Source organism: Orycteropus afer, unplaced genomic scaffold, assembly GCF_000298275.1.
Source record: "Orycteropus afer afer isolate SDZICR_OR568_19922 unplaced genomic scaffold, OryAfe1.0 scaffold00002, whole genome shotgun sequence".
Taxonomy (NCBI): Eukaryota; Metazoa; Chordata; class Mammalia; order Tubulidentata; family Orycteropodidae; genus Orycteropus; species Orycteropus afer.
This window is the reverse complement of record NW_006921589.1, coordinates 11,996,061-12,021,374: the sequence shown is the minus strand read 5'-3', so window position 1 is coordinate 12,021,374 and position 25,314 is coordinate 11,996,061. Positions and strand designations below refer to the sequence as shown.

At 42.8% G+C, this 25,314-nt stretch overlaps 2 protein-coding genes and 1 non-coding gene across 3 annotated transcripts in view; all 3 read left to right on the top strand.

Annotated features, from left to right (window-relative positions):
* RUFY4 (RUN and FYVE domain containing 4) overlaps positions 1 to 25,314 on the top strand; it is a 123,901-nt gene that overhangs the window by 30,956 nt on the left and 67,631 nt on the right. The gene's annotated exons all lie outside the window — the stretch shown is intronic.
* LOC103213932 (C-X-C chemokine receptor type 2-like) lies at positions 10,435 to 11,511 on the top strand. The gene has a single exon (XM_007959705.1). It carries the CDS (start codon positions 10,435 to 10,437, stop codon positions 11,509 to 11,511), a length of 1,077 nt encoding a protein of 358 aa, XP_007957896.1.
* LOC122149569 lies at positions 24,466 to 24,569 on the top strand. Its single transcript, XR_006163209.1, has one exon. It is a non-coding gene; the product is annotated as a U6 spliceosomal RNA (small nuclear RNA).

Below are 25,314 nucleotides of genomic sequence, written 5' to 3'. Positions count from 1 at the left end.
TAATTTCTTGCCTCCTCCTTCCACGGACATTGATTGTGGACCCAAGTAAAATGAAATTCTTCACCACTTCAATCTGTTCTCCATTTATCATGATATTATTTATTGGTCCAGTTGTGACCATTTTTGTTTTCTTTATGTTGAGGTGTACTCCATACTAAAGGGTGTAGTTTTTGATCTTCATCACTAAGTACTTCACATTATCTTCACTTTCAGCAAGCAAGGTTGTGTCATCTGCATATTGCAGGTAGTTAATGAGTCTTCCTCCAATCTTGATGCCATGTTCTTCTTCATGTAGTCCAGCTTCTCAGATTATTCGCTCAGCATATGGATTGAAGAAGCATGGTGAAAGGATAGAACCCTGATACACGCCTTTCCTGATTTAGAACCATACAGTATGTCCTTGTTTTGTTTGAACCAATGCTTCTTGGTCTATGTACAGGTTCCTCATGAGTGCAATTAAGTGTTCTGAAATTCCCATTATTCACAATGTTATCCATAATTTCTTATGATCCACATTGTTGAATGTCTGTACATAGTCAATAAAACATGGTGTTGTTGTTATGTGCCATCTAGTCAAACCAGACTCATAGCGACCCCTCCTTGGGTTTCTGAGGCAGTATCACTACAGAAGTAGATTGCCCAACCTTCCTTCCAAGGAGCAGGTGAAGCAAAAAAAAACAAACCCACTGCCAAAGCATTGATTCCGACTCATAGTGACTCTTTAGGACAGAGTAGAACTGCTTCATAGTGTTTCCAAGGCTATAAATCTTTATGGAATCATGTTGCCTCCTCTTTCTCTTGCAGAGGGTCGGTGGACTCACCTTACCAATCTTTTAGTCAGCACTCCAAGGCTTTAGCCACTACACCACCAGAACCCCTATAAAACACAGGTAAGGAATGAACCAATGAATGCACTGCCAACGAGTCAGATCCGACTCATAGTGACCCCTCCTTGGGTTTCCGAGGTGGTATCACTATGGAAGTAGATTGCCCAACCTTCTTTCTGAAAAGTGGCTGGTGGGTTTGAACCGCCAGCCTTCTGGATAGCAGTCATGTGCCTTAGGCACTAGAAATGTAATTACTGATTTTAAAATCAGTTTCACTCATTCTGTCAATTCATTCAGTGTACAACAAAATGTATTAAGCAGATTGAGGACATGGATATATAGCAAGAGAGTTTTCATATGCTACTAACCCTAACTGAAGTTAAAGCTTATTACTGTCAATTCTGACTCATAGCAACTATATAGGACAGAGTAGAACTGCCCCATAGGGTTTCCAAGGCTGAAATCTTTATAGAAGGAGACTGCCACATCTTCCTCCTGCAGGATTGCTGGTGGTTTGAACCACCAACCTTCAATTAGCACAGAAAAACTGGTGGCATAGTGCCTAAGGCATTGGATTGTTAACCAGAAGGCTGGCGGTTCAAACCCACCAGCCACTCCTCAGAAGGAAGGTTGGGCAATCTACTTCCATAGTGATACTGCCTCGGAAACCCCAGGAGGGGTTGCTGTGAGTGGAATCGACTCGATGGTATAAGTGAGTGATTGTTTAATGGGTACAGCATTTCTCTTTCAGGTGATGAAAATGTTTTGGAAATAGATTGTGGTGATGGTTGCACAACATTGCAAATACAATGAATGCTAATCAATTGAACACTTAAAATGGTTAATATGACAATTTATGTCACATATATTTTACCACAAAAAAATTTTTAATTTAGTTTGTTTTGTTGTTGAGAATACACACAGCAAAACACCCACCAATTCAGCAGTTTCTACATGTACAATTCAGTGGCGTTGATTACATTCTTCAAGCTGTAGTCATCCTCACCCTCCTTTTCTGACTTGTTCCTAAGCCATGACTATGAACTCACTGCCCCTTAATGTTCCTGTCTGGTTTTCTGAGTTGCTGTCAATCTGATCCCATATAGCTAGTTCTTAAAAGAGCGTAACGCTCAAGAAATACATTCTTTACTGGTGAAGCTAAAATATTGCTTGGTTTTAAAACACCAATGCAGGATATATTTTTGATTTAAGCTTTAAAGATTATCTCAGGGCAATAGTTTCAGGAGTTCATCCAGCCTAATAGCTCAAGAAACCGTGGAGTCCATGGGAATCTGAAATTATGTTCTGTATCTTTCCCCTTTTGATCAGGATTCTTCTATAGAATCTTTGATTAAAATGTTCAGTAATTATAGATGAGCACCACTGTTTCTTCTGATCTCCTGGCAAAAGAGACCATTGTTCATGGAGGCAGTTACAACCCATTCTATTTCTTCCTCCTATTCCTGACACTTTCTTAACTGTGTTGCTCCAGACAATTGGAGACTAATTGTTGCACCTTAGATGGTCAGTTGCAAGCTTTTACTACCTCAGGAATTATGCAACAAGCCAGGAGGTAGAACAGAAGCACTAAACATGTTATTAGGCCAGTTACCTGAGATGTCCCATTAAACCATGACCCTAAACCTCTAAACCAAGGACCCAGATCCCATGAGATGTTTGACTGTATGTAAGCAGGCTCAGCAGCTGCTCTTTTTGATTTGTTTTGGTTTGTTGTCCCCAAAGCTATAGGCAGTCCCTGGATTATGAACAAGTCCCATTCCTAAATCTGTTTTTAAGTGGAATTTGCATATAAGTCAGAACACTTAGGTACAGTTAGTCAAATGTTTATCTTAGTATATAATATACAGTGTACTTTTCTATGCATAAAAAGCATTAAAGAAGCACTTCCAGATATACTAAGATGTGCTTAATACAATAATACAGTAATAATAGCGATGTGTTAATGCACATCATAAAACAGCACCCATTTGTTATCAAGAATGTACCTCAAATTGCGTGTACCTCAAATTTTTAATGTAATGGTTTTTACAGGGTTAGATCGTATCTATGGGCTATGTAAGCAAGTCAGATGTTCTTTACTCAGGGACTGTCTGTACTATAGTAGTCATGAAATTGTTGTGGATTCCAGACTTGGGCTGTCCAAGCTTCCCCACTATACCATTTATGCCATAGCTAGTGCTACAGACTTGGGGCCAGTTATTTAATCTTCCTGGGCCTCAGTTTGACCATCTGTATAATGGGGGTAATAACATCTACTACATAGGTTGTTGTGTGGATTAAATGAACTTAGATTTATAAAGCGTTTAGAATCATGTTGGCACCGTTAGCGATTATTGTTATATTACTCTACTAAATGGTTTCTAGTAGTAGCCCTGGTGGTATAATGATCAAACGTTCTGCTGCTAATGAAAAGGTTGGTAGTTTGCACTCACTAGTGGCTCACAGGTGGAAAGACCAGGAGATCTGCCCCTGTAAAGGGTATGGTCTGGACAATCCTATGGGGCAGTTCTGCTCTGTCACGTTGGGTAACTATGATTAAAAAACCAGCTCAATGGCACCTGACAATAACAAACAGCTTCTGGAGTCCCCAGGGGCTTCCAACAGTTAACGAGCTTGACTGCTAACTGACAGGTTGGAGATTCCAGCCCACCTTAGACACCTTGAAGAGAGGCCTGCTGATCTACTTCTGAAAAACTAGCCATTCTGAAAACTCTACGGAGCACATTGCTACTCTGACACACCTGAGGTTGCCATGCATTGGGCCAACTCAACGGCCACCGGTCATTGTAAAGAGCCTCTGTCTCAGATCTTTGCCCTTCAGTCTGGCCTCCCCTCTGCTGCCAGAGTGTTCTTTCTAAACTCTGTGTCTGATCATGTCCTTCTCCTATTAAAACCCTTCAAGACCTCTCCCTCTCCCTTCCCCCATTTTTCCAATTGTTTGCCTATAAAGAGGAGGAGACAGGAGAATAGTAACTAAAGGGGTCCTAGGACAGAGTGAGAGTGAGAAAGACATAAGCAAGTTCAAGGACTGAAGGGAAAAAGCCAGTTGAGGGACAGAAGAGACAGCAGGCAGAATCCTCCAGGAAGTGAGGAATTGCCGACTTGCCAGCTTCACTCTCTCTTTTCTGAGTCCCCTAGGAACTGAGGTGATGAACTGCAGAAACTTCCAGCTGAAGATTAAGTCTTCCCCTAGATGGTACTGTCCCACAGAACTTTCCACAATAAGAGAAGTGTCCTATATCTGCGCTATCCAATAGGGTAGCCACTTGACACACGTGGCTATTGAGCATTGAATATGGCTAGGATGACTAAAGAACTGAACTTTTATTTTATTTTATTTTCATTAATCTAAATTTGAACAGCCACATACACCTAGTGGCCACCATATTGGGCACCAAAGACCTACAACAGTCTCATTTCCCAGTGGAGCACAATACGGCCCAGAGAGAAATGACTTGTCCATGCTCTCCTTGACCACTAACAGCAGAATCAGAATTGCAAGCCAGTTTCTTATTCGCTCCACCAACTCTACACATGTGGAGGGCTCAGAGGAAATGAATCAACCTAATGAAAATTGAGAAATAGTCTTAGTTATCTAATGCTGGTATAAGAAAGATATCAAAGTGAGTGGCTTTAACAAACAGAAATTTATTTTCTCAGTTTTGGAGGCTAGAAGTCTGAGTTCACTGTGCCAGCTCTAGGGGAAGTCTTTCTCTTTCTTAGTTGGCTCTTGAGAGAAATCTTTGACTCTACTGAGCTTTTGCTCCTGGACAAACTTCGCATGGCTTGGCATCTGTCTTCCCCGATCTCTGCTTCTTTCACTTCCTTGTTTAATCTCCTTTATATCTCAAAAGAGATTGTCTTAAATCACACTCTACTTTAACCCGGTCTCATTAACATAAAACCAAACTCACTACTGTCAAGTCAGATCTGACTCATAGCAACCCATCCATGGGATTCTGAGGTGGTATCGCTACGGAAATAGATTGCCCAACCTTCCTTCTGAGGATTGCCTGGTGGGTTTGAACCACCAGCCTTATAGTTAGCAGTCAAATGCCTTAGTCACTATGCCATCAGAGTCCCAAATGGGATTATAACCCCAGAAGTAGAGGTTAGGCTTCACAACACATTTTTTTTTAGGGGGAGGGGGGTGGCAAAACACATTTTATTGTGGTTGCTTTCTTATTTGTTTGTTTGTGTGTTTGCATGTTTCCTCCCCTCCCCTCCCACCCCTGGTAACCAACAAAGAAAGTTTCCTTCCATATATAAACCTTTCCTTGACTTTTTATAATAATGAACTAATATAATATTTGTCCTTCTGTGATTGACTTATTCACTCCATACTTATTTTTAGGAACACAATTCAATCCATAACATGTCAGGAACAGAGCTGGACCTAACCAGGCGTAGGAATCTGAGGCTGAAACCCATCCCCCTTGCTGCAGTGGTCAGAATGCAGGATTTGAGGTCAGAAAAAAAGTTAAAACTCGGTTCAGCTTTGTCACTCTAAGTAAATTGCTTAACCTTCCTGAATCTTAGTTTCCGCATCCAGAAAGTGCCTATTTCATAGGGTTGTCCTGAATATTGTTGTTACTGTGTTGTTACAAGGTGCTGTCAAGCCAGCTCTGACTCATTGCAACCCCATGAAAAACAGAATGAGACAAACTCTGTGAATGTCCTCTCATTCCTTGCCACATTTCTTGTGAAGATTGAATAATGCAAATTCTGAAAATCGCCTTGCCCAGAAGCTGGAACTTGATAGGCACCCAGCATTATAGGTAATATGACTACTATTACCCAAATAAGCCAAAAACCCTACCACTATCAAGGTGATTCTGACTCATAGTGACCCTACGGGATAGAGTAGAACTGCCCCTTAGGGTTTTCAAGGCTGTAACTTTTTATGGAAACAGACTACCTCATTTTTCTCCCATGGAATAGATGGTGGGTTTGAACTACCTACCTTTTGGTTAATAGCCAAATGCTTTAACCACTGCTCCACTAGAGCTCCTCAAATTACAATGTACAGCAAAGTCAGCTTTGAAAGGAAAAAAAAGAACAAAAGAAAAGAGAAGCAGCCTCACTGCCTTTCTCTGACTGGAAAGCAGTGGGAGAAACATGATGGTATTAGCTGATTAACCATTTTAATGATAATCACAACAATAAAGGTTAACACTATGCTTTATGTGTGTGCTAAGCATTCATTTCATCCTCACCACAACCAAATGAGTTAAATTCTATTATGGGCCCCATTTTACCAATGAATAAACTGAGAGTCAGAAGGAAAAGTAACAGCCTGGAATTGGTCAGCTAGCACTGACCACTGCTCCCAACTGCCTCTCATGTGCAGTGAGCCTCTCTCTGGTTTGGGCATCAACTGGCCAGGTGTTATCGCATTATTCCTCAGCATGCACCAGCGATGACAAACACTGAGCTATGTTAGCTGAACAGTTGGACTCAGAGGTGCTTTCCTTGGGGTTGGGGTTAAATGAGTTTGACACAGTCTTTGAGAACTCTCTGGGCCCTGGGATACATTGAGCAAGAGGATAGGGTGAGGAATAGAGGAGGAGATTGAGGTATGGTCATCAGGGATAGGAGGCTGGGAGGGTTAGTGAATTAGTGTCAATTAGTCCTCTACCTTTCATTTATCAAAACCCATTGCCATACAGTCTATTCCAATTCACCCCAATGCTATAGGACAGAGTAAAACTGCCACATAGGGTTTCCAAGGCTGTAATCTTTATGGAAGCAGACTGGCACATCTTTCTTCCACAGAATGGCTGGTGGACTTGGACTTCAGACCTTTTGGTTAGCAGCCAAGTGCTTAACCACTGGACCACCGGGATTCCTTGTCATTTATAATCAATAGCAAATGTGATAAAATATATTCTTAGTATTGCCCAACACTGATTTCACAAATGTGTTAGGATTTGGGTTGGATTCTGATTTTGGCCGATGGTTTTCTTTCTAACTAAGTGGTGTTTGATCCAAGGCTGGTGACTGTTGCAGTGTTCTGGTCCTCAGAACCAATTCCAGTGTGTATGCCAAGAAAGAATGTTGTTGTTGTTGTTGTTGTTTGCCGTCGAGTCAGCGCCGACTCATAGCGACCCCTCCTTGGGTTTCCGAGGCAGTATCACTACGGAAGTAGGATTGCCCAACCTGCCTTCCGAGGAGTGGCTGGTGGGTTTGAACCACCAGCCTTCTGGTGAGCACTCAAGTGCCTTAGGCCCTATGCTACCAGAGCTCCCTCAAGAAAGAATAGCAACATCTTAATAAGAGACCTAATGGTTGGGAAATGAGGTGAAAGACAAGGCAAGGTAGGAATGGGCCCCAGTCAGGGATGTGGCAGGGAGGAGTCTGTGAGGATCTGAGCCTCTGAGGCTCTGAGGGATAGTAAGGGGCAGATGGAAGATGAATGGCAGTACATCCAGGGAGGAAAACTACCAGACTCACCAGCAGCCGAAGTTCCATCTCTATTCTCTTACTGAGCTGTCCCCCTTTGAGATGTGAAAGAAGTTAAAGAGCAACAGCACTGCTGACTGGTAAGCACATGGGAAGCCCACTCTAATAGATTCGTGGGATGGTAAGTTAGGTGCAATGCAGAAGAGAGGTCATGAAAAGTAAGAGGTTTATTACACTCACAGTTCCCAGAGACAGGGAGGTCCAGCATGCCATGACACAGGGCCACACAGGGGGGTGCTTCTGGAGACAAGGTAACAACCAGTTGGAACTGTAAGAGAAGGCTTAAGAAAGGCAAGCAGGATGGCCTTAGCTAGGTTATCTGTGCTTCCTGAGATCTGGCCATTTTGAGTATTCTGCAAACTCAGTGAGCATACAGATGTCCCTAGTGGCTGATTACCTAGCCCCAGGGTAATTAAGACAGGCCCACAGTGGTCCAGGAGTGTGAACACCTAAGAGGAGTAGTTGGAGAGTGAACTTAATCAGCTGCTCAGGAAGGGTAATGACCTAACGTCAAGTCAGAGCTTCAAAACTGAGTCAAGATAGCATTTAAGAAAAAGTTATTGCAAAACCTGAGGCAGCTTGACTGGGAAGTGTCAGATAAGTCTGCTGAAGAAACCATTGCAAGGATCAAGGCAAAAATAAGAGAAATCAGTGTGGTCCTGAGTCAGTCATTTCATTATCTGGATCTCAGTTTCATCATCTATGAAATGGGAGGATTGGCTAAAAGAAAAAGAAAAAGAAAACCACAGCCCCTCCCCAGTGTGAACTGTATGAATCCATGAAATCACTATCTATCAGAGTTGACCTTGGAATTAATTATTCAAAGTAATCAAAAGTAACACTGCACCCTCAGGAACTCCACCCCTGGATTGAGCAATTCAACCCAACACTTCACTTCCTCTCCTCTGTTTTCACAGTGCCACCACCCTTTAAATAGTCATATCTGCCCTCCTGGAGGTGTCATACAGGTGGAAAGCCCAGCATCCTGGTAAGTCTTGAATACCTACTACCTCCTACCACCCCAGATTGTCTCCTTCCCTCATCTCTTTGACATCCAGTCTGTATTTATCCTAGGGATCTGTCCCTGCCCCTGGTGGGCTCCCAACCCACACCCATCAGTCTCTTCCTTCTCATTCTTTAGGCTTTCTTACCCCCAAAGGGAGAACCTCTACCTCTCTTCACTATATCCCACTCCAACAACCACTTAGGACAACTCACTGCCCACCTCATTCCTTTGACTCTACAGTCTTCTCAGGTTCAGCCAGCTTCCTCCTGCTTTGGCAGGGGATCTGAGGAGTCCTCCTCTCCTGCATTCAATGCAAACATTTGTGGATTATATTTAGAGAATATTGGAATTGTGTTGAAATGACTGGCTGAATTTTTTCTTGTTAAAAAGATTGCCTCAAATGTTTGGAATCTTGCCAAAGTCCATGTTCTACAGTTTTATTTTATAGAGCATTTTAGGTTTACGATAATTGTGTAGAATGTACAGAGAGATCTATACATAGTTCTACAGTATTTTTATGTAGTAAATTACAAATCATCTAAATTATTGTGTCACAAAGAGTTTGGCAGGTTTGTTTAACAGGGAACCTCCAGCTTGGTCATTGAGAACATGGTGGGGTGGTTAGTAGGCATTAGGTAGCTCAAGGGTGCTTGTTTATCATTCCACAAGGACTGATTCTTTAATGCTGGCGCTAAGGAATAGCCAAAGAAAGTAATGCACAAGATCCTTTAAAACAATGTGAGTGAACTAGGTACAGGTTGATTTAATAATCTATGTGCAGTGTGATTTAAAAAAAAAAGTAGGGCTGTGTGTATACTGAAAATAACACACTGTGTGGATCCACTGACATCCACTCTGAATCCTGGCCACTCTGCTTATTGGTCTGGTGACAGCAGGCTGGTTGCTGAGCATCTCTGTCCCTCAGGCTTCTCGCTAGTAAACTGGGGCTAATGATGTCTATTTGTAATGATTGAGGGAGATCAGAGATGGATCAAGGTGCACACAGGCAGGACAGGTAGGATCACAACCAGGACTGGAAACCACCAGGAACAAAGGCAGTGTCTCCACCTATCGTCTCTGCTTCCTGCTTCCCTTCTGCCTTACACTGGGGACACACTGGTTTTCTCTGCTCACCCCTATGTGATTGAATATGGCTTCTCAGAGCTTCCAAGATAAACTGTTACATTGTCACCTATGAGCTCATCAGCCAACTACTTACACATTTTTCTTAATATCTATATTTTTAAGGTACACGAATACTTTCTGAATAGGCCTCCTTCTTCCTGGTAAAGCTCTGGGCTGTGTTCACTCACTAAACTTTCTTCCAGCTACTTCAGATACTCTATGCTGCCATCTCCCTAACCATATTCCAGAACACATCTTTTAAAATAACTTTCAGAAAGTAGGACAAGAGTTCATCTCTTGGCTTTAGTATAGTCTAGGCTTGCTCTTTTCCTAGGGGTACAACCTAAAAGATTACTCCCTTAACTCTCGAGATTGAGAACCGAATGGTATTTTATGTGTCTAGACATTACATCCAGCCTCAACAACCAAAGATTTGCACCACTAAGGGACCTAAGATAACCCATTGTGTGGGAATTATTCAAAGAAGAGGTTGAGCAACGGTTTGGATGATGATGATGTCATGAAAAATGCTAAGAACATCTGACTTTAGGCACTTGACTGCTAACCAGAAGGCTGGCGGTTCAAACCCACAAGCCACTCCTTGGAAGGAAGGTTGGGCAATCTACTTTGGTAGTGATGTTATTGTTGTTGTTATTTGCCATCGAGTCGGCCTGACTCATAGCGACCCCTCCTTGGGTTTCCGAGGCAGTATCACTACAGAAGTAGATTGCCCAACCTTCCTTCCAAGGAGTGGCTGGTGAGTTTGAACCACCAGCCTTCTGGTTAGCAGCAGTCATGTGCCTTAGGCACTATACTACCAGAGAGCCCTTACTATTCACATATTTGAAGTGAAAGTTACTTCTTGTTATATGCAAACCAAAGCAAATTAGCCCAGGTTCTAGGTCAGGGGAAGTGCTAGAATTTGGAGCAGACTTTATTGTGTCTTAACCTTCATCTCTCTTCTACAGGCCAGGATTGAAGTTCACCTCAAAAATGGGAGAAATTAACTTGGACAATTACAGCTTTGACGATATCATTGGAGACTATAGTAATTACAGTTACAGTACTGGCATGCCTTCTGTGCTGTCAGATTCTGCCCCATGCCGGCCAGAATCCCTTGAAATCAACAAGAATATTGTTATCACCATCTATGCCCTGGTGTTCCTGCTGAGCCTGCTGGGAAACTCCCTCGTGATGCTGGTCATCTTATACAACCGAATCAGCCGCTCTGTCACAGACGTCTACCTGCTGAACCTGGCCATGGCTGACCTACTCTTTGCCCTGACATTGCCCATCTGGGCAGCCTCCAAGAAAAATGGTTGGACTTACGGCACACCCCTATGCAAGGTGGTCTCACTCCTGAAAGAAGTTAACTTCTACAGTGGTATCCTGCTCCTGGCCTGCATCAGTGTGGATCGCTACCTGGCTATTGTCCATGCCACACGCACACTGATCCAGAAGCGCCACTTGGTCAAGTTCATATGTCTGGGCATCTGGGCATTGTCTCTGTTTCTGTCCCTGCCCATCTTCCTCTTCCGCAAGGCCTTTACCCCACCCAATTCCAGCCCAGTGTGCTATGAGGATATTGGTAACAATACAACAAAATGGAGGCTTGTGCTCCGGATCCTGCCCCAGACCTTTGGCTTCATCCTGCCACTGCTGGTCATGCTGTTCTGCTATGGATTCACCCTGCGCACACTGTTTGAGGCCCACATGGGGCAGAAGCACAAGGCCATGAGGGTCATCTTTGCTGTCGTGCTCGTCTTCCTGCTCTGCTGGCTGCCCTACAACCTGGTTCTTGTCACAGACACTCTCATGAGGGTTGGTGTGATCCAGGAGACCTGTGCGCGTCGGAACCACATTGGCTGGGCCCTAGAGATCACCGAGATTCTGGGCTTCCTCCACAGCTGCCTCAACCCTCTCATCTATGCTTTCATTGGCCAGAAGTTCCGACATGGACTCCTCAAGATAATGGCCACCCATGGTCTGATCAGCAAGGACTTCTTAGCCAAGGATGGCAGGCCTTCATTTGTTGGCTCTTCTTCAGGGAACACTTCTACTACCCTCTAAGAGCTCCTGACCTTCAAGTTTCCTCCCTTCCATTCATCATCCCATTCTAAGCCTCATACACAATGGCTGTTTATAGTCTCTGTGTCAAAACAGCCCCAGTTGTGATCAGTGGAATGATCTGAGGCCACATCCATATGGTTCAGAAGACCAGCTGTTGGTGTCCCATTTTATACCCTAAACTAGAGCTTGGTCCATCCTACCATTTGGCCCATAGCACTTGGGGTTTTTTTGGTTTTTGTTTTGTTTTGTTTGAGGCACTTTAAACACATTCTTTCTAGTGGCTAAGGAAGTTCCCTCCATTAGAAACCATTAATGGCAAACACCATTAGTTGCTTTCGCAACTGCCATTTTCCTCCCCTTTCTTCCTTGCAAGCAAAGCATGCCTCCCTCTGAGAGAGCTGAAAATGACAGATAATCACTTTCTATGACTCCCTTATGCTAGGAGTGGTCATATCGTCCACTTTTGACTACTAAGACTCCAGGGCAATAATATGCTGGTAAATTGTTCTTCAGGGAAAACAAGTCTGATTTACAGCAAACACTTTCCAAATTGTTGATATTTCCACTACGACTGATTTCCAGGGTGGCTGTGTTTATCAACCGACTCAAAAATTGCTGAAAATGTAATAATCTGATCTCGTAACCAGGTACAAGTTTGTTCCAGTAGACCACAGTTTAAGGGGAAGTCTGTTAGAGTTGGGAGGCTCCTGGAATCTTCCTGGATTAAGAAAAGAGAGAGACACACCCGTAAGGAGAGTTTTTATTGCCTTGGCCACATCTCTGCTCCCAGCCTTTGATTACTGTTATAGGACATGATGTGTGATCCTGAAGCTGCCACTTTGTGACAATGAGGCATAAAGCCCAACTCATCAAGTAGATGGAATCAAAGACTAAAAAGAACCTGGGTCCAAAATGGCAAACTGGAACTACTAAGCCAATCCTGAAACTACCTATTTACAACTTCTTTTAAATGAGATAATGAAATGTCTCCTTGTATATGGCTATGGATTGGAGTGTGCCCCTAGAAAAGATGGACTGAGGTCCAAACACTTGTACCTAGGAATACAAACCTGTTTGGAAATAGGGTATTTGAAGACTTTATCAGTTATGTTAATATCAGTTCATATTGGAGTAGAGTGGATCTTAATCTATGACTAATGTTCTTATGAAAGAGAAAATACAGAGACAGAGGGAAGGATGCCATATGATCCTGCAGCTGGAAGCTGAGAAACACCTGGAGCTACCAGAAGCTAACAGAGAGACATGGTACAGATTCTCCCTCAAAGTCTCAGACAGAATCAACAAAGCTGATACCTTGATCTTGGACTTCCAGCCTCCAGAAATATGACAATAAATTTCTGTTCTTATACTATTGTGTGGTATTTTGTTACAGCATTCCTAGGAAACTAATATCATAATAAACCACTTTCACTTGGGTATTTTGTTACTTGTAACCAAAAGTATCCAAACTGTTCCAGAGAGGTTGGGCAAGGGTGAGCAGAGGTCCCAAATGATTTACTTATTTACAGTAAGTATTTCCTCTTGCTATATATTGATCACATAGAGAAATGAATTGGAATGGAGCTGAGGCTAGTCTTTCCACTCCCCTAATCTCCAGCCTCCTGCTGCTAAATAACCATGGAAGGAACTGTGTTCTGGGATTGTCTAGTCATTCTTGCATCTTTGGGTAAAATAGTAGTCAGGAGTGTATAGAGTGGGACTTGGAAGGCGTAGAAAGATTGAGCAAGTTCGCCAAAGCAGCTGGATTGGGTAGCAGGAAGGCAGAGAGCCTTCCTGAGTTCAGCCAGCAACTCCTACTCAGATCTCCCTTCAATCTGTCCTCTCTTCCCCCAAAACACAAATACATCCATCATTTAGGTTCGACAAGAGAGCTCCAGCGCAGGATGGGGACATGACTTGTAATATGTCATGCACAGAAAAAAAGGATTTGAGTCAATATTGAGTGCCTTTGGGACATAGCAGTGACCACACAGAAGGCCTTGCTCTGGTTCACTCATGGGGCTTGTCTAGGAAGAGTCTTTGTCAGGAGGGACTCTGTCTCTGAGAAGACTGCTAAGAAAAGATAGTGAAGAGAATGGAACTTCACAGTTACCAACCTTTCACCAAGTTCCAATCCCTTTCACCCCTTCATTTTAACAACTGTCAAACCACTAAATGAAGGAGCTAACCATTTTCTCAGCCATGACTATGTAAAGAGACCTCTCCAGGGAAGCAGGAACAAAATTCTAAGCTGGAAGGTTCCAGGTGGCAGGTAACTACCACTCATAACTCGTGAAAGTGCTTTCTCTGATGTATTCAGCAAACAGGATGAGTTCAGTGACCGTAGGCCCTTGCTCTGTGCCAGGCACTGTGCTAAGCTCAGGATCAAGCATGATTCAACTGCTCTGGCTGAGCCTTTGGAACAGCCTCTGATTCAGCAGGAGGAAAATGCAGGGGAACATGTATTTCCCAAACACCTGAGTTGCCACAGGGACTGGCAACCGCCTGGGCAAGGCGGACAGGCCAGATGGCTCTCTGAGATGATTCTTAGTGGGAGGATGCCAAATGAGGTTTCACTCTGGTTCCAGGACTCTCTCTGTTCTTTCAATCAGCCATTGAAAACAGGGCTCTCCAAGGAAAATAAGAGGACACAATAAGCCCAGAAGAAATGAGGTAGAAACTGAGCTGTGCTTATGTTACCTCTGAATGTTTGTCTTTCAGTCTCTATCTTTGACTTGCTGTCTCTCATAAGGACATTCGAAGCCCAAATAATTTACCAACCACCATCACCAGGACAGAGCAAATCTAGGGCCTGCCTTTCAGTCTTGGATCTCAGGATCTAGCTACTTTATGCCTAGACCTGCCTGCTCAGTCTGAGCTGATCCCTCTTACTTTCCAAGATGTGGTCCTCTAAAACCATGTGTTGTCAGTTGGGAGCTATGGTGACCCTTATGTGTCAGAACAGAGCTGTCCTCCGTAAAGTTCTCGGCTAATTTTTCAAAAGTAGACCACCAGGCCTTTCTTCCAAGGTGTCTCTAGGTGAATGTGAACTTCAACTTTTTGATTAGCTGCCAAGTGTTAACTGTGTGCACTACCCAGGGATTCCTGTGTAGGAGAAAGGTGAGGCAATCTACTTGCTTAAAGATTTATAGCCCTGGAAAGCTGTGGTGCAATTCTATTCTACACTATAGTGTTGCTATGAGTTGGCAGTGGGTTTGGTTTTTTATTTTTGGTATATGTTTTCATCTGTCTTCCCCGAGTTTATGATTTCTCTCACCACTGCAATCCCTCTTGGTCTCTGCAGGATGAGTTCCCTCTGTTCCTTAAATCAAGACAGCTTCCGGTCTCCCTTGGGTGATATTAAGACATACTCCTGGTTTATATGTCACACTCACAGTCATCACATGCAGACCCAGTGTGGAAAACCACGCTTCTGTGAAAAGTTGGAAGGAACCTAGAGATCCCCAGACCGCCCTTTCAATACATTAATGGAGAAACAGACCTAAACAAAACAACTTGGCCAAAATCTCATGGCTGCATAGTAGCAGAACTAGGATAACAATTCCACATTCAATTCATGTTTTACCAGATATTTTGTTTCAAATGGTGACATTTCAGGTAACTGACAGGTAAATGGGGAAATATATGTGACCTTCTCAGAGCATCCTTGTCATACAGGTAAGACCAGTCTGCTTTGTCAGTGCCTGGACTCATCTGGGCCTGGACATAGGGTTGTTGGCATCTCAATTTTCCTAACAGAGGTGGGACCAGTTGAGGCTTGGGATTCTGCTATGAGAGCAGGTCAGTCTGGGCTTCCCCATTGTGAGCTGTCATCAGGACAATTAAAGAGACAGAGCCCAACATAAAGCCCAAAGACAGACAAAACTAAAGCCTCTATTGAGGGCACACATTGTGTCAGTCAGGGCTCAATCAGAGAAGCAGAACCTGTAGGAGAAGGGATTAATTATAGGAACTTGACCTTATTCAATTGTGGGAACTGGTTAAAAAATCTTTGTCAGGCTATTGTTTTTGCTCCTGTTGCTGAAACCTGAAATTGGCAGGACAGGCAGCCAGGAAAGAAAGATATATGTGAAGTGGGGAAGAGCAAGGACAAGCTGGAACCTACGAGAACAGATTAAAACCTGAGTTGATCTCTCACTGCCCACAAGCCTCCAAGTTGAATGTGTGGGTGGCCCGTATGAGAAGCTGGCACCCTGCGTCATGAAGGAAAACCCACACTTGGCTCAGGAGCTAGAGGAGCTGTGGCCCCAACTGCTGCCCACACCAACCAGGTGACCAGCAGATGAACAACAGCTTGCAACAGCACTTGGTGCCTTACACAGACCTGCCAGGGTGTAGGAGAAATGTGACTGCTGCTTCATTTCCACCTTCCTATCTCATACATAAGGTCTCTGCTGACCCTCGGTAACCCTGTATTAGGCAAGGAAAGGAACTTTGGTAAATGTAGCTAGCTCCAGGTTAATTCCGTTGACTCAATACAAACCATCCACATAAACATAAGGGCAAACTCTAAAGAAAAGCAAAGGAAATGTTAGCACAAATGGTTGGATAACATTTATTTAAGAGTGGAGAAAGAAAAGGGTTTCCAATCAGTTAGGGAGAAACACACTGGGACTTTTGAGGGTATTGATAACACTCTTTCTTAATCTAGATGACAGATCCTGGGATTCATTACGTTATTTTTCTTTAAGCCATGAACATAAGCTTTCTACAACCTGTAGGATATTGATATATTTCACAATAAAAATGCTTTTAATCATTATAACTGGCCAATCAATCAGTCCACATTAAGCTGATCAGAAGAATGAAGAGACAACTATGATCATTTGGAGCAGCCCCTGTAGGTTGTCAAGTGAAGGCTTTCCTATGCTATAGTTTGGGGTCAGAATTCATCAGATTAGAAGGAGATACTATCATCCATTACTGGTGTAAGAAGGAGCCCTCATGATGCAATAGTGAAGCATTTAGCTTCTAAGTGAATGCTCAGTGCTTCAAACCCACCAACCACTTCACAAAGAAAAGACATGGTTATCTACTCCCATAAAGATTACTAGGAAATGCTATGCGGCAGTTCCACTCTGTCCTGTAGGGTCATTATGAGCCAGAATCTACTCCATGGTATATAATGACACTGGAAGAATGGTAGAATAGTAAATAGGTACAATCTTTAGAGAGGGCAAGTTGATCATATTCACGCTAATGCACACACCCTTTATTAAACACTTCTAGAAAGGCAGCCTACAGAAATTCTCATATAGGTGAGCAAATACATACAGGATATCCAATGAAGCATTATTTGCAAAGTCACAACTTAGAAACAACCTAAGTGTTCATCAATAGGGAATCAGTTTGATAAATTATGATGGCACATCCATGCCATGGGACACATTGAATGCAGCAGCCAAAAAACATTATGCTAAGTGGAAGAATCCAGACATAGAAGACCACATGTTGTATGGTTCTATGTATGTGAAATATCCAGAAAAGGCAAATGTGTAAAGGCTGAAAGCAGATAAAGGGTTACCTGGGGCTGGGAATGGGAACAAGGATTGACTGCAAATGGGAACAAGGATTCTTTCAGGGATGATGCAAATATTTTAAATGTGGATTGTGAGGATGGTTGCACAACACTGTGTATTTACTAGAAATCACTGGATTGTATTCTTAAAATAGGTGAATTTCATGGCAGGTAAATGATACCTTGATAAAAAAAATCTTAAAAAAAATAATAAAGTAGGTACACAAAGGGACACAGAAAGATCTTCAAGAAATAGTGTTGAGTCAAGGAAAGGTTTATAGATGGAAGGGAACTTTCTTTGTTGATTACCAGGGATGGGAGGGGAGGTGGGGGAAATCCCTAGATAAGTGTGTGTGTGGGAATATATTTATATACCAAAGATTATTAATGGTTACCAGGGCTAGGATGTAGGGGGAAAGGGGAAGCTTTTGTTTGTGGGGCACTGAGTTTATGATCATGGTGGTGGAATATTTCGGAAAAGGATGGCAATAATGGTGGCACAAGAAAAATATCATCAATGTCACAGAGCTGTAAATGTGGAAGTTGTTATGTTGGTGAATGTTGCAGTGTAGTAGATTACCTGGTATGGCTTTTCTAGCCATAAGTCTTTGTAAACTCCATGGTGGTATTTGCTGTGAGAAACTGAGTAGCTCCTGATTGTTAAAGTCATCCACCTGGGGTATTTCTGTTGGGTGCAGCACAGAGTACTTTTCTGGGAAGTTCGCTCTCTCTCAGGTGTATAGAATTCTGATGTTGGGATTGGTTGGTTCAACCTCAAAAGGAGCCCTCCTAGAGGTAGAAGGAGTCTCTCTGACTGCTGGCTGTGAAAGACGTGATGCTGAGAAAAACACACTCCTGAGAGACACGTGCTGCTGAGAAAGAGATGCCGAGAGCTACACATTGCTGAGAGACACACGCTATTGGAAGAGAGACTGAGAGAGACTGTTGGCTGAGAGATGATGGGCTGAGAGAGACTGAGCGTTTTTTCCCTGAACTTGAATTGTAACCTGGTGCTTCCCTCTTAAACCCCATAATCTGTGAGTGTGGCCACTGCAGAGAATTGTCAAACCCAGCAGAAAGGTGGTGGGTGCTGCGGTAGGTATGGTTGGTGAAAGGGCTGAAGGGAGGTGGCATGTCTAGCCTTGCAGGGATAGGCCTTGGGCTACTGATGATGATTCTATCTTCTTCTTGTGGGTTTAGAGGAGGTCAGAAGATGTGGCCTCCTTACCCCTTTAGCAAATGTTTTGTTGTGTATGTTTAAACCACAATAAAAGTTTAAAAAAAAAAAAAAAGAATGTTGAATGATAAAACAAGTAGAATAGTGTGTGTAGTGAATGTTTTACTTACATTGTGGAAAAAAAGGTTTCTAAATGCTCAGAAAATGTGTAGAAAGACATGTACAAAGCTGTTAATAGGATCATTGGAGAGAGGAAGTGGAAGGTGGAATAATATTCATGATAAATTTCTATAGTTTGTGTTGTTTCAATTTCTTTAGTTGGGGCAGGATTTTTCCCAAATTGATGAAATGGGGCCTAATTGTCTTTATAGAATAGGAGGCTAGGATCTATGTGTACACCCATTTCTATGTCATCATATTCTCCCACTGAACAGTTTTCTTTTTTTTCTTCATTTTCTGGTAAAGTTGATTTTGAAAAAGTCACCTTAGTCTCAAATGAGTTAACCAATAAGGGGGCCTGTCAACATAGACCAAAAAGAACTAAGGCAGCATGAAAAGCCATGTTCCTCTCATTTAAAACAAGGGCTCCTTGTTTTAAACAGACTCCTTGCTTAAAATGTAGATTTATAGACAACCCTTGAATCGATCAGGGTACTGGCAGAAACCAGATGACATGTTGAAGTTATGCAAGGAGAGTTTTGTTTAACTCAATGAGAATTTAATAAAAGAACCTTTAACAAAAGTGTGGAAGGGATTTGGAGAAAGGAATGAGAATTAGTGCCATACCCCAAGGCCAGTAACAGTGAGGAGCTGTTACTATTCTGAGGTCTAAAGGGGCAAAGTGAGGGAGCTTTTAAAGGAGTCCCCTGAGAGTTATATGATGAGGGCTTCCTGACATGAGCCAACCCCAGCAACCAGCAGGGACAGGGTTACAGCAATAGATGCCCAACTTCTAGCTCCTCCTGCCCACCAATTTCCTATCAGGGTTCCCATTGTCTGAACTCAACCCAGTCTCCCCACTGTCTGAACTCAACCCAGTCTCCTGCCAGGGTTCTCATTGACTGAGCTCAAACCAATATCCTACCAGGGTTCTCACTGACTGAGCTCAGCCCAACATCCTATCAAGGTTCTCACTGACTGAGCTCACAAATTAGAGGACAAGGGAATAGTCTGAGACAGTCCTTATAGGTCAGCATCCCAGGACACAGGGTGGTAGAAATAGACAGAGAGTGAATCTAGGAGGACAAAGGAAGATACCCAACTCACCACTCCTCCAGCTTAAGACTAGGGTAATTGAGAGGGTCCCTGTCCTGCTCAATCTGAGTAGCTGAGGTTGGATTGTAGAAAGCTAGAGCACCAAATGACTCTGATCAAGTCTCAAGTTTAAAGCCCACTGACCCAGAAGCTGGAAGTCATGCTGGCAGCAATGCCCAAAATGGAGATGGGAAATGCCATTTTGGAATTAGAATTGTATGTGTGGGTGATCTTTCCCTTACAGGTATATATTCTACTTCCTCTCTCTCTCCATGTTTGCGTCCAGTCCCCAAGACCTCCAACTTCTACTGGCCCCTAGCCCTGGGCCAAAAGGAAAGTGACCTTGCATTGGAGCTTCCTCCTGGCCATTGCATCTGCCTGAGGTGGAGGAGATGTGGGGGCGGGGAGGGGAAGTGAGGAGGAACAGAGATCACTGCTCCAACTCAAGGCCCCTCCCCTGACAGCTTCGGAAGTATGCATAAGGCACCTTCCCAGAGGAGACAGACAGACCAAAGATTACCCAACAAAGTCTTGCAAAGTCTGACATCAGACATGTTCCCCTGGCCATAAACAGGACCAGCTTCTCATCAAAGCTGGCTCTGAGGCTAGCTGACCAAGAGGCAGGGCCAAACTTGTGATTTTCACAGGAGGTCTGTCCCATGTTTTTGTGCTTTAGTTTTTCACATGCTTATGAGGTGATTGAAAAGACCATGACTTGGGTCAGAAGCACTTTAGTCATCAAAGTGACATCTTTGCTTTTTAGTAAGAGTCCATAGCCCCCATCACCTTGCCTGCGACATAAAGTTGGTGACATTTTAAAATGTGTTCTATAGGTTAATTTGTTCTTTCTTTTTGCCATATGTGTGCTTACACAGCTAACACATCAGATTTGGCAGTTTTCACCTGTTGTTGTTGTTGTTATATGCCGTCGAGTCGGAGCCAAGTCATAGCGACCCCTCCTTGGGTTTCCGAGGCAGTATCACTATGGAAGTAGCTTGCCCAACCTTCCTTCCGAGGAGTGGCTGGTGGGTTTGAACCGCCAGCCTTCTGGTTAGCAGTCAAGTGCCTTAGGCACTAGGCTAGGAAATTATAAATAATGCTGCAGAAAATTAATCCTAAATCACACAGCTTCTTGAGGGCTGATACTCTTGAACAGCTGCTGGAAGATCTGCTATCAAATAAGCCAACTATAGTGTTTTTTCCTTTCCTGTTACATGTATTTATTTCCTAAATACTGCCCCCAAAATACCTACATGTGATGGATACAGGCTCATGGACTGGTCCATTCATTCATTCAAAAGTTATCCCCATTTTAGATCTGACTTTAGAAAAAAAGAGGTGAACAAGTTCAGTGTTTACTTTCAAGGATCTCCTTGTCAACGGAAAGGTGGACAACAAATCAATTAACTCAAAGTAAACGTGCACTCTGGCCATGCCCATCTTCTTCTTGGTCCACAAACACACGAAGCACAGTCCTGCCTCAGGACCTTAGCACTTGCTGTTCCCTCAGCCTTGAATGAGCTTCCACCAGATATTTCACTTCCTTCAAATCTTTGCTCAAATGACACCTTCTCTCACTGCTTCATCTAGCCTAGAGCTCATCACTTCCCACCCCCTTACCCTCCTTTACTTCATTCATGTGTGAATCACCATCTGACTTTATATTTATGCTTTTTTTTTTTGCTTTATCCTTGCCCTTCCACACATACAAACATACGCTAGAACATATGTTTCTCTCCAGAAGACCTGGAACTGTATCTACTGGGACCACTGCTCTACCCCCAGCACCTCCATCAGGGCCAGGCAAATAGTGCTCCTTATAATTGTTGAATGAATGAATTTGATAGTATGTATCTAAAGCCTAAATATACACTCATTACCCTAGATTCTGCTTCTAAGTGTTATCCTCATGAAGTTAGTTAATCCACGCAGTTTCAGGTACAAGGATGTTCACTGCCACATTGTTTATAATAGCAGATTGGTTAGAGGATATACAGCCCATCTGGACAGTGAAATATCATGTAACCATAAATGAGGCTGATGAGTATTTATTAACATGAAAAAACACTTCACACTAAACAGGAGTTTTTCCTCCAACATGAGTTGGATATAAGGAGGGGGTATTATTAGAGTTCCAAGGACTGCAATTAATTGTAACACAAGGCAGGGAAGGGGTATCCTTACCTGCAATAGGTAAAAGCACTGACCTCCCAGCGCCTTTGTTCTTTGAACTATGAGTAATGAAAAGAGACGGGAACACATAATAGCCACAGTTCCTATGACGGTGAGAGGAGGAAATGATAAAAGAGATAGAGGTATTTTTGAACAAAAAGTGGATACAATCAACTCTAAATTTACTCAGTGATTTACGGTTTATGACCATAGACTGGACCAGAATTACTGGTCGGATGGAGTCTGGTGAGACCCCCAATACTATGGCCCTGGGATACATTCTGGGCCCGGAATAAAACTCACTCCCAGGGACTGGCTCTCAGCCCAATAGTTAACAAGATGTACATCCACAACATTCAACCCAAGGTGATGCACCCACATACTCTATGGAAATATATCCCTTAGAGCAATAGACCACGAGGCACCAGAGGTGCAATATTCACACGGAAGAAATGTAGGACAAACAGTAGTGCATAACTATGAGGGGCACAGGGGGAGGGTTCCTGGGCAGGAAGGGGAGGAGACTGGGTTAGGGTTGGGCATGATAAATGGGGGGCGAAACTAAATGTACATGTGATGTTGAATGTAAAACAAACTCTTAAAATAAAATAAACCATAGACTGAACTGTATTAAAAATGATTGTTACAGACATTCCTGGAGGACAATACCTGTTACTGTGAATCTCAGCTCTCTTGTATATAGCTCTTTTTCTCCCCTTTAGAGAAATTTAGATAGAGTAAAATTTCTTAGGAATACAACTCTAGTATTATACCAAACAGGTTGTATTGAGTAAAAGACAAATTAGGTTACAAAAATACCATATTCTCGTTTTATACTTAGGACAAGGTACGAAGGGTATAAAAAAATACCATAGACTCATTTTATACGTAGGACAAGGTAGGAAGGGTATAAAAACAGAAGTTGACAGGGTTATCTCCATGATCTCCATGTGGACATCAGGTGTTCATTGTCTTCTTTTGCTTTTCTAGAGCCCCTGGGTGGTGCCAACTGTCAACATGATCGGCCATTAATCAAAAAGTTGGAGGTTCAAATCCACCCAGAGGTGTCTTGGAAAAAACACCTGGCAATCTACTTCCGAAAAATCCACCATTGAAAACTCCATGGCGTACAGTCCTATCTGACGTGCCTGGGATCACTGTAAGTCAGAAGTGATGGATGGCAATGGGAAAATGAAATTAGCTTTCCTGAATTTCCTCATTTTTATTCAATGGAACCATTTTGTATATAATGAACCAGGTTATTTATGGTTTTAAAAAGAAGAGAGATGTGAATTTAAGTTCTATTACAGTAAGAATTTATAAGCATTTTGTTCCTGCTGTGTTTCAAGCATTGGAAGAAGTCCTGTTGCATAGAAGTGGCTCTATAATTTTTCTTAATGAATGATGAAGTGATACAATGTGACAAGTGCTACAGAGAATCTCCCATCTTTCTTCACTTTCACACACAGCCCCTACCTTCCTAACACTCAGGCAAGAGTCTAGGGGCCAGGGTGGATCTTAGCTACAGTGCTTCCTCCCGTTGTCCTCAAGATCTCCCTTGCCCCTAACTCTAGGTCATTGCCTTCTATAGGGCTATATGCTTTACTGTTGCCCCTTTGGGATGAGCTCTTTCCTAAAGGGTCTTTGATCAGTCAGTCAGTCCTTTCAAGCAACTTAGTTTCAATCTAGGGGAAGGTTGGGCAATCTACTTCCATAGAGGTACTGCCTCGGAAACCCAAGGAGGGGTCACTATGAGTCGGGTCCAACTCAACGGTACATAACAACAACAACAACAGGGTGAATCCTAGGATGAACCACCTTAGGTTCAGAAAGACCTAAATGTCATTAATTTCCCTTCAGGGTCTCAAAGTCCCCTTGAGCAGTGGGACTCAGACCTTAGCTTTCCAGTCATCTATAGTTCTGGAGTTTCTGCAATGTCTAACCCAAGGCTGGCACATTACATGACAGTAGACTCAATAGGCACACAGTAGCCCTAACTCCCCTCAAGTACCACGGGTTGCAGAGGTGATCTTGAGTCATATCTCCCTGGTGTCTCCATGGCTATCTCCCCAACATCCATCCATCCCCCTCCAATTGATTAAGCCTGTACTATCCAATAAGGAGCTCTGGTGGCATAGTAGTTAAAGCATTCAACTGCTAACCAAAAGGTTGGCAGTTTGAACCCACCAGATGCTCCGCTGGAGAAAGATAAGGTGTCTGCTTCTGTAAAGATTTACAGCCATGGAAACTCTAAGAGACAATTCTATTCTGTCCTATAGGGTCATTATGAGTCACAATCAAGTCAATGGCAGTAGGGTTGGTTTTTTGGCATTATGCAATACATAGCCACTAGCTTCATGTGTTGACTGAGTACTTGAAATGTGGCTCATCCAAACTGTAATGTCCTCTAAGTGGTGTTTCAAAGACTTCACCTGAAAAACAGAATGTAAAACCGCTGATTAATAAATTTTATATTATCTGTTACAATGATAATATTTTGGATATATTGAATTAAACAAAATGTATCATTAAAATTAATTTTACTTGTTTTTACTTTTTTAATGTGTGTACTACAATATGTAAAATTATGTATGTTGCTTGCATTTTTGGTTCAAATTATGTTTCTATTAGATAACCCTGATCTAAGACTTTTCCAGTATCTTAGAGTTCCTTAGAGGAACAGAAGTTGTGATAGACTGATAAATATGTAGATAAAGATAGACATACATACTGTATATCAAGAAAGTTGTGCTTCAAGTATTGGCTCAAACAGTTGTGGGGGGTAGCAAGTCTAAAATCCATAGGTCAGGCTGTGCTCGCTTCCACAGCACATATACTAAAATTGGAATGATACAGAGATTAGCATGGCCCCTGTGCAAGGATGACACACAAATTAGTGAAGCCTTCCATATTTTTATAAGAGAGCCTTCTGCTCTGAACTACTCGATTAGTGGCATTCTACCTCCCAGCCCTAGGGAGGAGGACAGACTGAAGAGAATGTCTGTTTCTCCTCTCTCCTAACCCTTTGCTGTCCCCTAGATTTCTAGATTTGATGTTGAAATGGTGGGGTTCCCTCTGACTCTCTCCCACTCTCCTCCACCCCTTATTGGCTTAATTTAATTTTTCTCTTCCCAGTGTCTAATACGTGTTCTGATATTAAGTGGTTCTTCCTACTCACAACCTCTTTTATTACAAATTCAATTAAAAAAAGTGAAACATAAAATCCACAGGTCAGGCAACAGGCTGGAGATTCCTGCAATCTCATGTCCCAAAATCCTTAGGTCAAGCAACAGGAAGAGGGAAGAATGGAAGTGTTCTGGAAAGATGTCTACTTACAGTCTACTTCCCAGGAAAACTCCCTTTTGTTTTTCAGGCCTTAACTGTTTGGATGACACCCACTAACAATCTGAGGGAAATCTGCTTTGCTTAAGGCCAACTGACTTAATTACTTATAATTACTCATGATAGCATCTAGACTAGTGTTTGACCAAACAATTTGGCACCATAGCCTACCCAACTTGACACAGAAAATTGACAGTCCCACCAGGGTTCAGAGAAGTTAAGTCACTTGCTGGAGATCACACAACTAGTTAGGATAGACCAAGGCCTGGCCTGACTGGAAGCCACGCTATAGCTCTACCTCCATGTGGGGCTTCTCCAT